Genomic DNA, 13,033 nt, shown 5'->3' with positions numbered 1-13,033 from the left:
TCAGATCACTTACAACTCAATAGATTCTACCTTCTTGTAAAGTTTCAGCCTGATTGGACCTTGTTTTCACACAAATGGACCCAGAATGATGTGAAATTGTGCTTTGTGCAACATAATTCTGGGTGACATTTACAAACCATAAGTGCTAATGACTCCATTCCTTTTTGTGGTTGTAGGGGCTGTTGATTGGAGTACACACTAAAACAAACCTGATCTCTCTAGGACATTCAGAAGCCAAGTTATAAGCCCACAAAGGTGTAACTGGACTACTTCTTTAAAATGACACCAGATCCGGTGACCTTTGGGACATTGTTTGACCCCCTTAGGAAAGTGCAATCATCTTGAAACGTTCAGATCACTTACAACTCAATAGATTCTACCTTCTTGTAACGTTTCAGCCTGATTGGACCTTGTTTTCACACAAATGGACCCAGAATGATGTGAAATTGTGCTTCGTGCAACATAATTCTGGGTGCCATTTACAAACCATAAGTGCTAGTGACTCCATTCATTTTTGTGGTTGTAGGGGCTGTTGATTGGAGTACACTAGAACAAACCTGACCTCTCTAGGACATTCAGAAGCCAAGTTATAAGCCCACAAATGTGTAACTGGACTACTTCTTTAAAGTGACACCAGGCCCGGTGACCTTTGGGACATGGTTTGACCCCCTATAGCAGGGGTATACAAATACTATTTAAAAAGGTCCAGTCAGAAAGAATTTTTTTAGCCCAAGGTCCGAAATATCATTATGTCCAACCTACAATAGTGTGACATGTATTTAAGTATCCTAGCAGTTTTATCAACATCTGCATTATTAATTTGCATATCAAATCAGAAATACTTCAGTGTAATTCAAATACTTATGACATTTATTGTCACTTAAAGTGTTGAACATGTAAATGATTTATTTGGAATGTTCTCTCATTTACTAAATAAAAGTAGAAAAAAGTGTCAACAAGAAAATAACACATGGCAACTGAATCTTCACAAACTACTAACTTCAGAATAAATGTAGAAAAAGCTTAATTTTTTACATTTTTCCTCTTCACGTGCGAACTAAAAAGTCTTAAAATGATTTTAAAAAATGTGACTCTGCACACATGTAATAACTGAAGATATATTTAGGTTAATGTTTTCCACATTTTTACTTAGTGAGAGAAGTGAGCTCTTGCTTGTCCTGCCAACATTTTGAACCTGGGCTTGAATGGAGACAGAGCCATCCTCATGCATGTGTGGAGATGCTCATTGGTGAGCCTGGAACGATATTTGTTTTTTATAATGTTCATTGTGGAGAACGCTGCCTCACAGTTGTGGGTGGAACCAAACATGGTCAGGATGTACAAGGCTACTTTCTTTAGATGTGAGAAAGCTGTCTCAGGAACCATTTGGAGCCAGAATGAGGACGGGTCAGTCCTGGCAGACAGTTCTTTCATGGCCACGTTTGCTTGGAGGTCAACTAACTCCATCTGAAGATCCCTGGCATTGACCCATTTAAAATGCTGTGTGGCTTCCTTTGAGAAGCTCCTGACATCTGTGATGAGGAATGGGTTCTGAATGAACATGGTGAGCTGCTGGCCAATGCTGAAGCTATCAAAACGATTGCTGAAGTTAGCAATAAGTTTATCAATGAAGACAACAAACGACGAGACATCTCGCTGTCCCTGAACCTGTTCCTGCACTGCTGGGAAGTGGACACAGTCTTCCTGCAAGTCCTCCTTGAACATTTCAAGTTTTCTCTGAAAGGCACGGACAGCTGTCATTAGTTCACAAATGGAATTGTCCTTGCCCTGTAGCCTCAAGTTCAGTTCGTTTAGATGTGAAGTTATATCAACCAAAAAGGCAACATTGTCCATCTGCTTCTCATTTTATAGAAATGTAGACAACTGTGTTGCCTTATGATGTTTTAGCTCTGCCAAAAAAGATGCTACTTCCCTCCTAATGGCCCAAAAGCGTGCTAAAACTCTGCCTTTGCTGAGCCATCTCACATTGTTGTGCAGCAGAAGATCATCAGCATTGGCATCAACTTCTTTGAGGAATTCTCTAAGCATGCGATGCTGGTAGGAAGAGGACGCTCTAAGAAAGTTGATCATTTTCATCACTGAAGTCATCACCTCAGCATGCTCATCTGACAGGGAGGCACAGAGGACAGATTGATGAATAATGCAATGGTAGGTTAAGAGGTCAGGGTTGTCTTTCTTCATTCTTGTTACAGCTCCCTTTTCTCTCCCTATCATAGCAGGGGCTCCATCTGTAGTTATTGAAATCACTTTTGAAGGCTCAATTCCTCTCTTTGCCAACATCTCCATAATGGCCAGGTAGATGTCCTCTCCTGTTGTGCTGGTCTGAAGAGGAGTAATACCCAGCAGGTCTTCATAGAATGCTTTCTGCTCTGCGTAATAAAACCTCACATAAACCAACAGCTGAGCATTGTCACACACGTCAGTGGACTCATCCACAGCCAAACCTACACATGGTGCCTTCTGTATGGCTTCATCTAGCTGGGCTACAACATCCTGAGTCAGTATTTCACTTTTCTTTGTAGCAGATGATGCTGATATGGGGATTTGCTTTATTTTTTCACAAACTTCTTGTTTTTCTTTTCCTTCAAACAGTGTTTCAGCAACTGCTGTCATACACTCTTTGACAACCTCTCCATCAGTAAATGGTTTTTTGTGCTGACCCAAAATCCAAGAAACTCTGAGGGAACTCTCATGGGCTCGTTGCTGAGCAGTGAACGTGTGGCTCAGGATCCTGGTGGACTGTTCATATTGGGCTTTGAGACTACGTATTTTCTCTGATCTTACTTCTGATCTGAGGGGATATGTTTCTTCAAAACATTTGTGTTTTGTCTCATAATGGCGTTTCACATTGCAACTTTTAATAAGTGCCACTGTTTCTGAACATATGAGACAAACAGGTTTTGTGCCACCAGTGGGAAGAACAAAGAGAAATGACTCTGTCCATTCTGGATTAAATGCTCTATTTTCGCTGTCCACTTTCCGTTTTTTAGAGGCTGCCATTTCTGCTTTCTCTACTTCTCTCCGTCTCACCCGCCTGAATCTCTCCTTGTCGCCTGTCGCCGCTTTCCTTTTCTCTGCCTGAATTCCTCCTCCTTTACACCTGAATCTCTCCTTGTCGCTGCTCTTAGCCTGAATGTCTCCTTCTTTCCACCGCTCTCCGCCTGAATCTCTCGTTTTCTCTGTTCAAATTTCTGCTCTTCGCTGCTCTCCTTCTCTCCGGCGTCTGAACCGTTTATTTTCGCTACGTATCGCCTGTATTTTCTGGCAGGAATAAAACATGTTATTGGCTTGTTGGTGTCACGTAGTCTGACTAAACTCGCGCACAATTGGCCTGTGGGTGTTCGTGGATGCTAGAATACTACCGTAAAGAATGCAATAGCTGCACCGGCCAGAAGCGGTTATAAAATTAGGCGAACTTTATTTTGGCATTAGGCTCGGGTCCACACCAGACAGTATTTCGGTCCGGATCCGGACCCAGGTCCACCTATTAGTGATTTCTGCCCTATAGGAATGTGCGATCATCTTGAAACGTTCAGATCACTTACAACTCAATAGATTCTACCTTCTTGTAACGTTTCAGCCTGATTGGACCTTGTTTTCACACAAATGGACCCAGAATGATATGAAATTGTGCTTCGTGCAACATAATTCTGGGTGCCATTTAAAAACCATAAGTGCTAATGACTCCATTCCTTTTTCTGGTTGTAGGGGCTGTTGATTGGAGTATACTAAAACAAACCTGATCTCTCTAGGACATTCAGAAGCCAAGTTATAAGCCCACAAATGTGTAAGTGGACTACTTCTTTAAATTGACACCAGATCCGGTGACCTTTGGGACATGGTTTGACCCCCTTAGGAAAGTGCGATCATCTTGAAACGTTCAGATCACTTACAACTCAATAGATTCTACCTTCTTGCAACGTTTCATTCTGATTGGACCTTGTTTTCACACAAATGGACCCAGAATGATGTGAAATTGTGCTTTGTGCAACATAATTCTGGGTGCCATTTACAAACCATAAGTGCTAATGACTCCATTCCTTTTTGTGGTTGTAGGGGATGTTGGTTGGAGTACATTAAAACAAACCTGATCTCTCTAGAACATTCAGAAGCCAAGTTATGAGCCCACAAATGAGTAATTGGACTACTTCTTTAAATTGACACCAGATCCAGTGACCTTTGGGACATGGTTTGACCCCCTTAGGAAAGTGCTATCATCATGAAACGTTCAGATCACTTACAACTCAATAGATTCTACCTTCCTGTAACGTTTCAGCCTGATTGTACCTTGTTTTCACACAAATGAACCCAGAATGATGTGAAATTGTGCTTCGTGCAACATAATTCTGGGTGCCATTTAAAAACCGTAAGTGCTAATGACTCCATTCCTTTTTGTGGTTGTAGGGGCTGTTGATTGGAGTAAACTAAAACAAACCTGATATCTCTAGGACATTCAGAAGCCAAGTTATATGCCCACAAATGTGTAACTGGACTACTTCTTTAAATTGACACCAGATCCGGTGATTTTTGGGACATGGTTTGACCCCCTTAATAAAGTGCGATCATCTTGAAACGTTCAGATCACTTACAACTCACTAGATTCTAACTTCTTGTAACGTTTCAGCCTGATTGGACCTTGTTTTCACACAAATGGACCTTGAATGATGTGAAATTGTGCTTCGTGCAAGATAAATCTGGGTGCCATTTACAAACCATAAGTGCTAATGACTCCATTCCTTTTTGTGGTTGTAGGGGCTGTTGTTTGGAGTACACTAAAACAAAACTGATCTCTTTAAGACATTCAGAAGCCAAGTTATAAGCCCACAAAGGTGTAACTGGACTACTTCTTTAAAGTGACACCAGGCCCGGTGACCTTTGGGACATGGTTTTACCCCCTATAGGAATGTGCGATCATCTTGAAACATTCAGATCACTTACAACTCAATAGATTCTTCCTTCTTGTAACGTTTCAGCCTGATTGGACCTTGTTTTCACACAAATGAACCCAGAATGATGTGAAATTGTGCTTCATGCAACATAATTCTGGGTGCCATTTAAAAAACCATAAGCGCTAATGACTCCATTCCTTTTTGTGGTTGTAGGGGCTGTTGGTTGGAGTACATTAAAACAAACCTGATCTCTCTAGGACATTCAGAAGCCAAGTTATAAGCCCACAAATGTGTAACTGGACTACTTCTTTAAAGTGACACCAGGCCCGGTGACCTTTGGGACATGGTTTGACCGCCTATAGGAATGTGCGATCATCATGAAACGTTCAGATCACTTACAACTCAATAGATTCTACCTTCTTGTAACGTTTCAGCCTGATTGGACCTTGTTTTCACACAAATGGACCCAGAATGATGTGAAATTGTGCTTTGTGCAACATAATTCTGGGAGCCATTTACAAACAATAAGTGCTAATGACTCCATTCCTTTTTGTGGTTGTAGGGGATGTTGGCTGGAGTACATTAAAACAAACCTGATCTCCCTAGGACATTCAGAAGCCAAGTTATAAGCCCACAAATGTGTAACTGGACTACTTATTTAAATTGACACCATATCCAGTGACCTTTGGGACATGGTTTGACCCCCTTAGGAAAGTGTTATCATCATGAAATGTTCAGATCACTTACAACTCAATAGATTCTACCTTCCTGTAACGTTTCAGCCTGATTGTACCTTGTTTTCACACAAATGAACCCAGAATGATGTGAAATTGTGCTTCGTGCAACATAATTCTGGGTGCCATTTAAAAACCATAAGTGCTAATGACTCCATTCCTTTTTGTGGTTGTAGGGGCTGTTGATTGGAGTATACTAAAACAAACTTGATCTCTCTAGGACATTCAGAAGCCAAGTTATAAGCCCACAAATGTGTAACTGGACTACTTCTTTAAATTGACACCAGATCCGGTGCCCTTTGGGACATGGTTTGACCCCCTTAGGAAATTGCTATCATCATGAAACGTTCAGATCACTTACAACTCAATAGATTCTACCTTCCAGTAACATTTCAACCTGATTGGACCTTGTTTTCACACAAATGAACCCAGAATGATGTGAAATTGTGCTTCGTGCAACATAATTCTGGGTGCCATTTAAAAACCATAAGTGCTAATGACTCCATTCCTTGTAGTGATAATATGGGCTGTTAATTTGGAGTACTATAAAACAAACCTGACCTCTATAGGATATTTAGAAGCCAAGTTATAAGCCCTCAAAGGTGTAATTGGACTACTTCTTTAAAGTGACACCAGATCCGGTGACCTTTGGGACATGGTTTGACCCCCTATAGGAATGTGCGATCATCATGAAACGTTCAGATCACTTACAACTCAATAGATTCTACCTTCTTGTAACGTTTCAGCCTGATTGGACATTTTTTCACACAAATGGACCCAGAATGATGTGAAATTGTGCTTCGTGCAACATAATTCTGGGTGCCATTTACAAACCATAAGTACTAATGACTCCATACCTTTTTGTGGTTGTAGGGGCTGTTGGTTGGAGTACATTAAAACAAACCTGATCTCTCTAGGACAATCAGAAGCCAAGTTATAAGCCCACAAATGTGTAACTGGACTACTTATTTAAATTGACACCAGATCCGGTGACATTTGGGACATGGTTTGACCCCCTTAGGAAAGTGCTATCATCATGAAACGTTCAGATCACTTACAACTCAATAGATTCTACCTTCCTGTAACGTTTCAGCCTGATTAGACCTTGTTTTCACACAAATGAACCCAGAATGATGTGAAATTGTGCTTCGTGCAACATAATTCTGGGTGCCATTTAAAAACCATAAGTGCTAATGACTCCATTCCTTTTTGTGGTTGTGGGGGCTGTTGATTGGAGTATACTAAAACAAACCTGATCTCTCTATGACATTCAGAAGCCAAGTTATAAGCCCACAAATGTGTAACTGGACTACTTCTTTAAATTGACACCAGATCCGGTGACATTTGGGACATTGTTTGACCCCCTTAGGAAAGTGCGATCATCTTGAAACGTTCAGATCACTTACAACTCAATAGATTCTACCTACTTGTAACGTTTCAGCCTGATTGGACCTTGTTTTCACACAAATGGACCCAGAATGATGTGAAATTGTGCTTCGTGCAACATAATTCTGGGTGCCATTTACAAACCGTAAGTGCTAATGACTCCATTCCTTTTGTGGTTGTAGGGGCGGTTGATTGGAGTACAATAAAACAAACCTGATCTCTCTAGGACATTCAGAAGCCAAGTTATAAGCCCACAAATGTGTAACTGGACCACTTATTTAAATTGACACCAGATCCGGTGACCTTTGGGACATGGTTTGACCCCCTGTGGAAAGTGCTATCATCATGAAACGTTCAGATCACTTACAACTCAATAGATTCTACCTTCTTGTAACGTTTCAGCCTGATTGGACCTTGTTTTCACACAAATGGACCCAGAATGATGTGAAATTGTGCTTCATGCAACATAATTCTGGGTGCAATTTACAAACCATAAGTGCTAATAATCCATTCCTTTTTGTGGTTGTAGGGGCTGTTGGTTGGAGTACATTAAAACGAACCTGATCTCTCTAGGACATTCAGAAGCCAAGTTATAAGCCCACAAATGTGTAACTGGACTACTTCTTTAAATTGACACCAGATCCGGTGACCTTTGGGACATGGTTTGACCCCCTATAGGAATGTGCGATCATCATGAAACGTTCAGATCACTTACAACTCAATAGATTCTACCTTCTTGTAACGTTTCAGCCTGATTGGACATTTTTTCACACAAATGGACCCAGAATGATGTGAAATTGTGCTTCGTGCAACATAATTCTGGGTGCGATTTACAAACCATAAGTGCTAATGACTCCATTCCTTTTTGTGGTTGTAGGGGCTGTTGGTTGGAGTACATTAAAACAAACCTGATCTCTCTAGTACATTCAGAAGCCAAGTTATAAGCCCACAAATGTGTAACTGGACTACTTCTTTAAATTGACACCAGATCCGGTGACATTTGGGACATGGTTTGACCCCCTTAGGAAAGTGCTATCATCATGAAATGTTCAGACCACTTACAACTCAATAGATTCTACCTTCCTCTAACGTTTCAGCCTGATTGTACCTTGTTTTCACACAAATGATCCCAGAATGATGTGAAATTGTGCTTCCTGCAACATAATTCTGGGTGCCATTTAAAAAGCATAAGTGCTAATGACTCCATTCCTTTTTGTGTCGTTGTAGGGGCTGTTGGTTGGAGTACATTAAAACAAACCTGATCTCTCTAGGACATTCAGAAGCCAAGTTATAAGCCCACAAATGTGTAACTGGACTACTTCTTTAATGTGACACCAGGCCCGGTGACCTTAGGGACATGGTTTGACCCCCTATAGGAATGTGCGATCATCATGAAACGTTCAGATCACTTACAACTCAATAGATTCTACCTTCTTGTAACGTTTCAGCCTGATTGGACCTTGTTTTCACACAAATGAACCCAGAATGATGTGAAATTGTGCTTCGTGCAACATAATTCTGGGTGCCATTTAAAACCATAAGTGCTAATGACTCCATTCCTTTTAGTGGTAATGGGGGCTGTTAATTGGAGTACTCTAAAACAAACCTGATCTCTCTAGGACATTCAGAAGCCAAGTTAGAAGCCCACAAATGTGTAACTGGACTACTTCTTTAAAGTGACACCAGGCCCGGTGACCTTTGGGACATGGTTTTACCCCCTATAGGAATGTGCGATCATCATGAAACGTTCAGATAACTTACAACTCAATAGATTCTACCTTAATGTAACGTTTCAGCCTGATTGGACCTTGTTTTCACACAAATAGACCCAAAATGATGTGAAATTGTGCTTCGTGCAACAGAATTCTGGGTGCCATTTAAAAACCATAAGTGCTAATGACTCCATTCCTTTTAGTGGTAATTGGGGCTGTTAAGTGGAGTACACTAAAACAAACCTGACCTCTCTAGGATATTCAGAAGCCAAGTTATAAGCCCACAAAGGTGTAACTGGACTACTTCTTTAAAGTGACACTAGGCCCGGTGACCTTTGGGACATGGTTTAACCCCTTATAGGAATGTGCGATCATCATGAAACGTTCAGATAACTTACAACTCAATAGATTCTACTTTCTTGTAACGTTTCAGCTTGATTGGACCTTGTTTTCACACAAATGGACCCAGAATGATGTGAAATTGTGCTTCGTGCAACATAAATCTGGGTGCCATTTACAAACCATAAGTGCTAATGACTCCATTCCTTTTTGTGGTTGTAGGGGCTGTTGATTGGATTACTCTAAAACAAACCTGACCTCTCGAGGATATTCAGAAACCAAGTTATAAGCCCATAAAGGTGTAACTGGACTACTTCTTTAAATTGACACCAGATCCGGTGACCTTTGGGACATGGTTTGACCCCCTTAGGAAAGTGCTATCATCATGAAACGTTCAGATCACTTACAACTCAATAGATTCTACCTTCCTGTAACGTTTCAGCCTGATTAGACCTTGTTTTCACACAAATGAACCCAGAATGATGTGAAATTGTGCTTCCTGCAACATAATTCTGGGTGCCATTTAAAAACCATAAGTGCTAATGACTCCATTCCTTTTTGTGGTTGTGGGGGCTGTTGATTGGAGTATACTAAAACAAACCTGATCTCTCTATGACATTCAGAAGCCAAGTTATAAGCCCACAAATGTGTAACTGGACTACTTCTTTAAATTGACACCAGATCCGGTGACCTTTGGGACATTGTTTGACCCCTTATAGGAAAGTGTGATCATCTTGAAACGTTCAGATCACTTACAACTCAATAGATTCTACCTTCTTGTAACGTTTCAGCCTGATTGGACCTTGTTTTCACACAAATGGACCCAGAATGATGTGAAATTGTGCTTCGTGCAACATAATTCTGGGTGCCATTTACAAACCATAAGTGCTAATGACTCCATTCCTTTTTGTGGTTGTAGGGTTGGTTGATTGGAGTACACTAAAACAAACCTGATCTCTCTAGGACATTCAGAAGCCAAGTTATAAGCCCACAAATGTGTAACTGGACTACTTCTTTAAAGTGACACCAGGCCCGGTGACCTTTGCGACATGGTTTGACCCCCTATAGGAATGTGCGATCATCGTGAAACGTTCAGATCACTTACAACTCAATAGATTCTACCTTCTTGCAACGTTTCATTCTGATTGGACCTTGTTTTCACACAAATGGACCCAGAATGATGTGAAATTGTGCTTCGTACAACATAATTCTGGGTGCCATTTACAAACCATAAGTGCTAATGACTCCATTCCTTTTTGTGGTTGTAGGGGATGTTGGTTGGAGTACATTAAAACAAACCTGATCTCTCTAGAACATTCAGAAGCCAAGTTATGAGCCCACAAATGAGTAACTGGACTACTTCTTTAAATTGACACCAGATCCAGTGACCTTTGGGACATGGTTTGACCCCCTTAGGAAAGTGCTATCATCATGAAACGTTCAGATCACTTACAACTCAATAGATTCTACCTTCCTGTAACGTTTCAGCCTTATTGTACCTTGTTTTCACACAAATGAACCCAGAATGATGTGAAATTGTGCTTCGTGCAACATAATTCTGGGTGCCATTTAAAAACCATAAGTGCTAATGACTCCATTCCTTTTTGTGGTTGTAGGGGCTGTTGATTGGAGTAAACTAAAACAAACCTGATCTCTCTAGGACATTCAGAAGCCAAGTTATATGCCCACAAATGTGTAACTGGACTACTTCTTTAAATTGACACCAGATCCGGTGACCTTTGGGACATGGTTTGACCCCCTTAGGAAAGTGCGATCATCTTGAAACGTTCAGATCACTTACAACTCACTAGATTCTACCTTCTTGTAACGTTTCAGCCTGATTGGACCTTGTTTTCACACAAATGGACCTTGAATGATGTGAAATTGTGCTTCGTGCAAGATAAATCTGGGTGCCATTTACAAACCATAAGTGCTAATGACTCCATTCCTTTTTGTGGTTGTAGGGGCTGTTGATTGGAGTACACTAAAACAAACCTGATCTCTTTAGGACATTCAGAAGCCAAGTTATAAGCCCACAAAGGTGTAACTGGACTACTTCTTTAAAGTGACACCAGGCCCGGTGACCTTTGGGACATGGTTTTACCCCCTATAGGAATGTGCGATCATCTTGAAACATTCAGATCACTTACAACTCAATAGATTCTACCTTCTTGTAACGTTTCAGCCTGATTGGACCTTGTTTTCACACAAATGAACCCAGAATGATGTGAAATTGTGCTTCATGCAACATAATTCTGGGTGCCATTTAAAAAACCATAAGCGCTAATGACTCCATTCCTTTTTGTGGTTGTAGGGGCTGTTGGTTGGAGTACATTAAAACAAACCTGATCTCTCTAGGACATTCAGAAGCCAAGTTATAAGCCCACAAATGTGTAACTGGACTACTTCTTTAAATTGACACGAGATCCGGTGACCGTTGGGACATGGTTTGACCCCCTATAGGAATGTGCGATCATCAGAAAACGTTCAGATCACTTACAACTCAATAGATTCTACCTTCTTGTAACGTTTCAGCCTGATTGGACATTTTTTCACACAAATGGACCCAGAATGATGTGAAATTGTGCTTCGTGCAACATAATTCTGGGTGCGATTTACAAACCATAAGTGCTAATGACTCCATTCCTTTTTGTGGTTGTAGGGGCTGTTGGTTGGAGTACATTAAAACAAACCTGATCTCTCTAGGACATTCAGAAGCCAAGTTATAAGCCCACAAATGTGTAACTGGACTACTTCTTTAAATTGACACCAGATCCGGTGACATTTGGGACATGGTTTGACCCCCATAGGAAAGTGCTATCATCATGAAACGTTCAGATAACTTACAACTCAATAGATTCTACCTTCCTGTAACGTTTCAGCCTGATTGGACCTTGTTTTCACACAAATGAACCCAGAATGATGTGAAATTGTGCTTCGTGCAGCATATTTCTGGGTGCCATTTACAAACCATTAGTGCTAATGACTCCATTCCTTTTAGTGGCAATGGGGGCTGTTAATTGGAGTGCTCTAAAACAAACCTGATCTCTCTAGGACATTCAGAAGCCAAGTTAGAAGCCCACAAATGTGTAACTGGACTACTTCTTTAAAGTGACACCAGGCCCGGTGACCTTTGGGACATGATTTTACCCCCTATAGGAATGTGCGATCATCATGAAACGTTCAGATAACTTACAACTCAATAGATTCTACCTTCTTGTAACGTTTCAGCCTGATTGGACCTTGTTTTCACACAAATAGACCCAAAATGATGTGAAATTGTGCTTCGTGCAACAGAATTCTGGGTGCCATTTAAAAACCATAAGTGCTAATGACTCCATTCCTTTTAGTGGTAATGGGGGCTGTTAAGTGGAGTACACTAAAACAAACCTGACCTCTCTAGGATATTCAGAAGCCAAGTTATAAGCCCACAAAGGTGTAACTGGACTACTTCTTTAAAGTGACACTAGGCCCGGTGACCTTTGGGACATGGTTTGACCCCCTATAGGAATGTGCGATCATCATGAAACGTTCAGATAACTTACAACTTAATAGATTCTACTTTCTTGTAACGTTTCAGCTTGATTGGACCTTGTTTTCACACAAATGGACCCAGAATGATGTGAAATTGTGCTTCGTGCAACATAAATCTGGGTGCCATTTACAAACCATAAGTGCTAATGACTCCATTCCTTTTTGTGGTTGTAGGGGCTGTTGATTGGAGTACTCTAAAACAAACCTGACCTCTCGAGGATATTCAGAAACCAAGTTATAAGCCCATAAAGGTGGAACTGGACTACTTCTTTAAATTGACACCAGATCCGGTGACCTTTGGGACATGGCTTGACCCCCTTAGGAAAGTGCTATCATCATGAAACGTTCAGATCACTTACAACTCAATAGATTCTACCTTCCTGTAACGTTTCAGCCTGATTAGACCTTGTTTTCACAC

The 13,033-nt window shown here is 40.9% G+C and overlaps 1 protein-coding gene across 1 annotated transcript; it reads right to left on the bottom strand.

Annotated features, from left to right (window-relative positions):
* Positions 1-1,866: 1,866 nt before the first annotated feature.
* Positions 1,867-3,218, bottom strand: LOC107396360 (SCAN domain-containing protein 3). The gene is made up of 2 exons (XM_015976044.3): positions 3,122-3,218; positions 1,867-3,055 (listed from the first exon to the last, which is right to left on the bottom strand). The coding sequence occupies exon 2, from the start codon at positions 3,019-3,021 to the stop codon at positions 1,867-1,869; it is 1,155 nt and encodes a 384-aa protein (XP_015831530.3). The 5' UTR covers positions 3,022-3,055; positions 3,122-3,218.
* Between the last annotated feature and the right edge of the window lie 9,815 nt (positions 3,219-13,033).

The sequence above is a fragment of the Nothobranchius furzeri genome, chromosome 10, assembly GCF_043380555.1.
Source record: "Nothobranchius furzeri strain GRZ-AD chromosome 10, NfurGRZ-RIMD1, whole genome shotgun sequence".
Classification (NCBI taxonomy): Eukaryota; Metazoa; Chordata; class Actinopteri; order Cyprinodontiformes; family Nothobranchiidae; genus Nothobranchius; species Nothobranchius furzeri.
This window is presented reverse-complemented; position numbering and strand designations above follow the sequence as displayed.

What these genes read in the sequence shown, in the direction of transcription:
- LOC107396360 (XM_015976044.3), bottom strand. Translation starts at nt 3,021, where the DNA reads ATGGCAGCCTCTAAAAAACGGAAAGTGGACAGCGAAAATAGAGCATTT.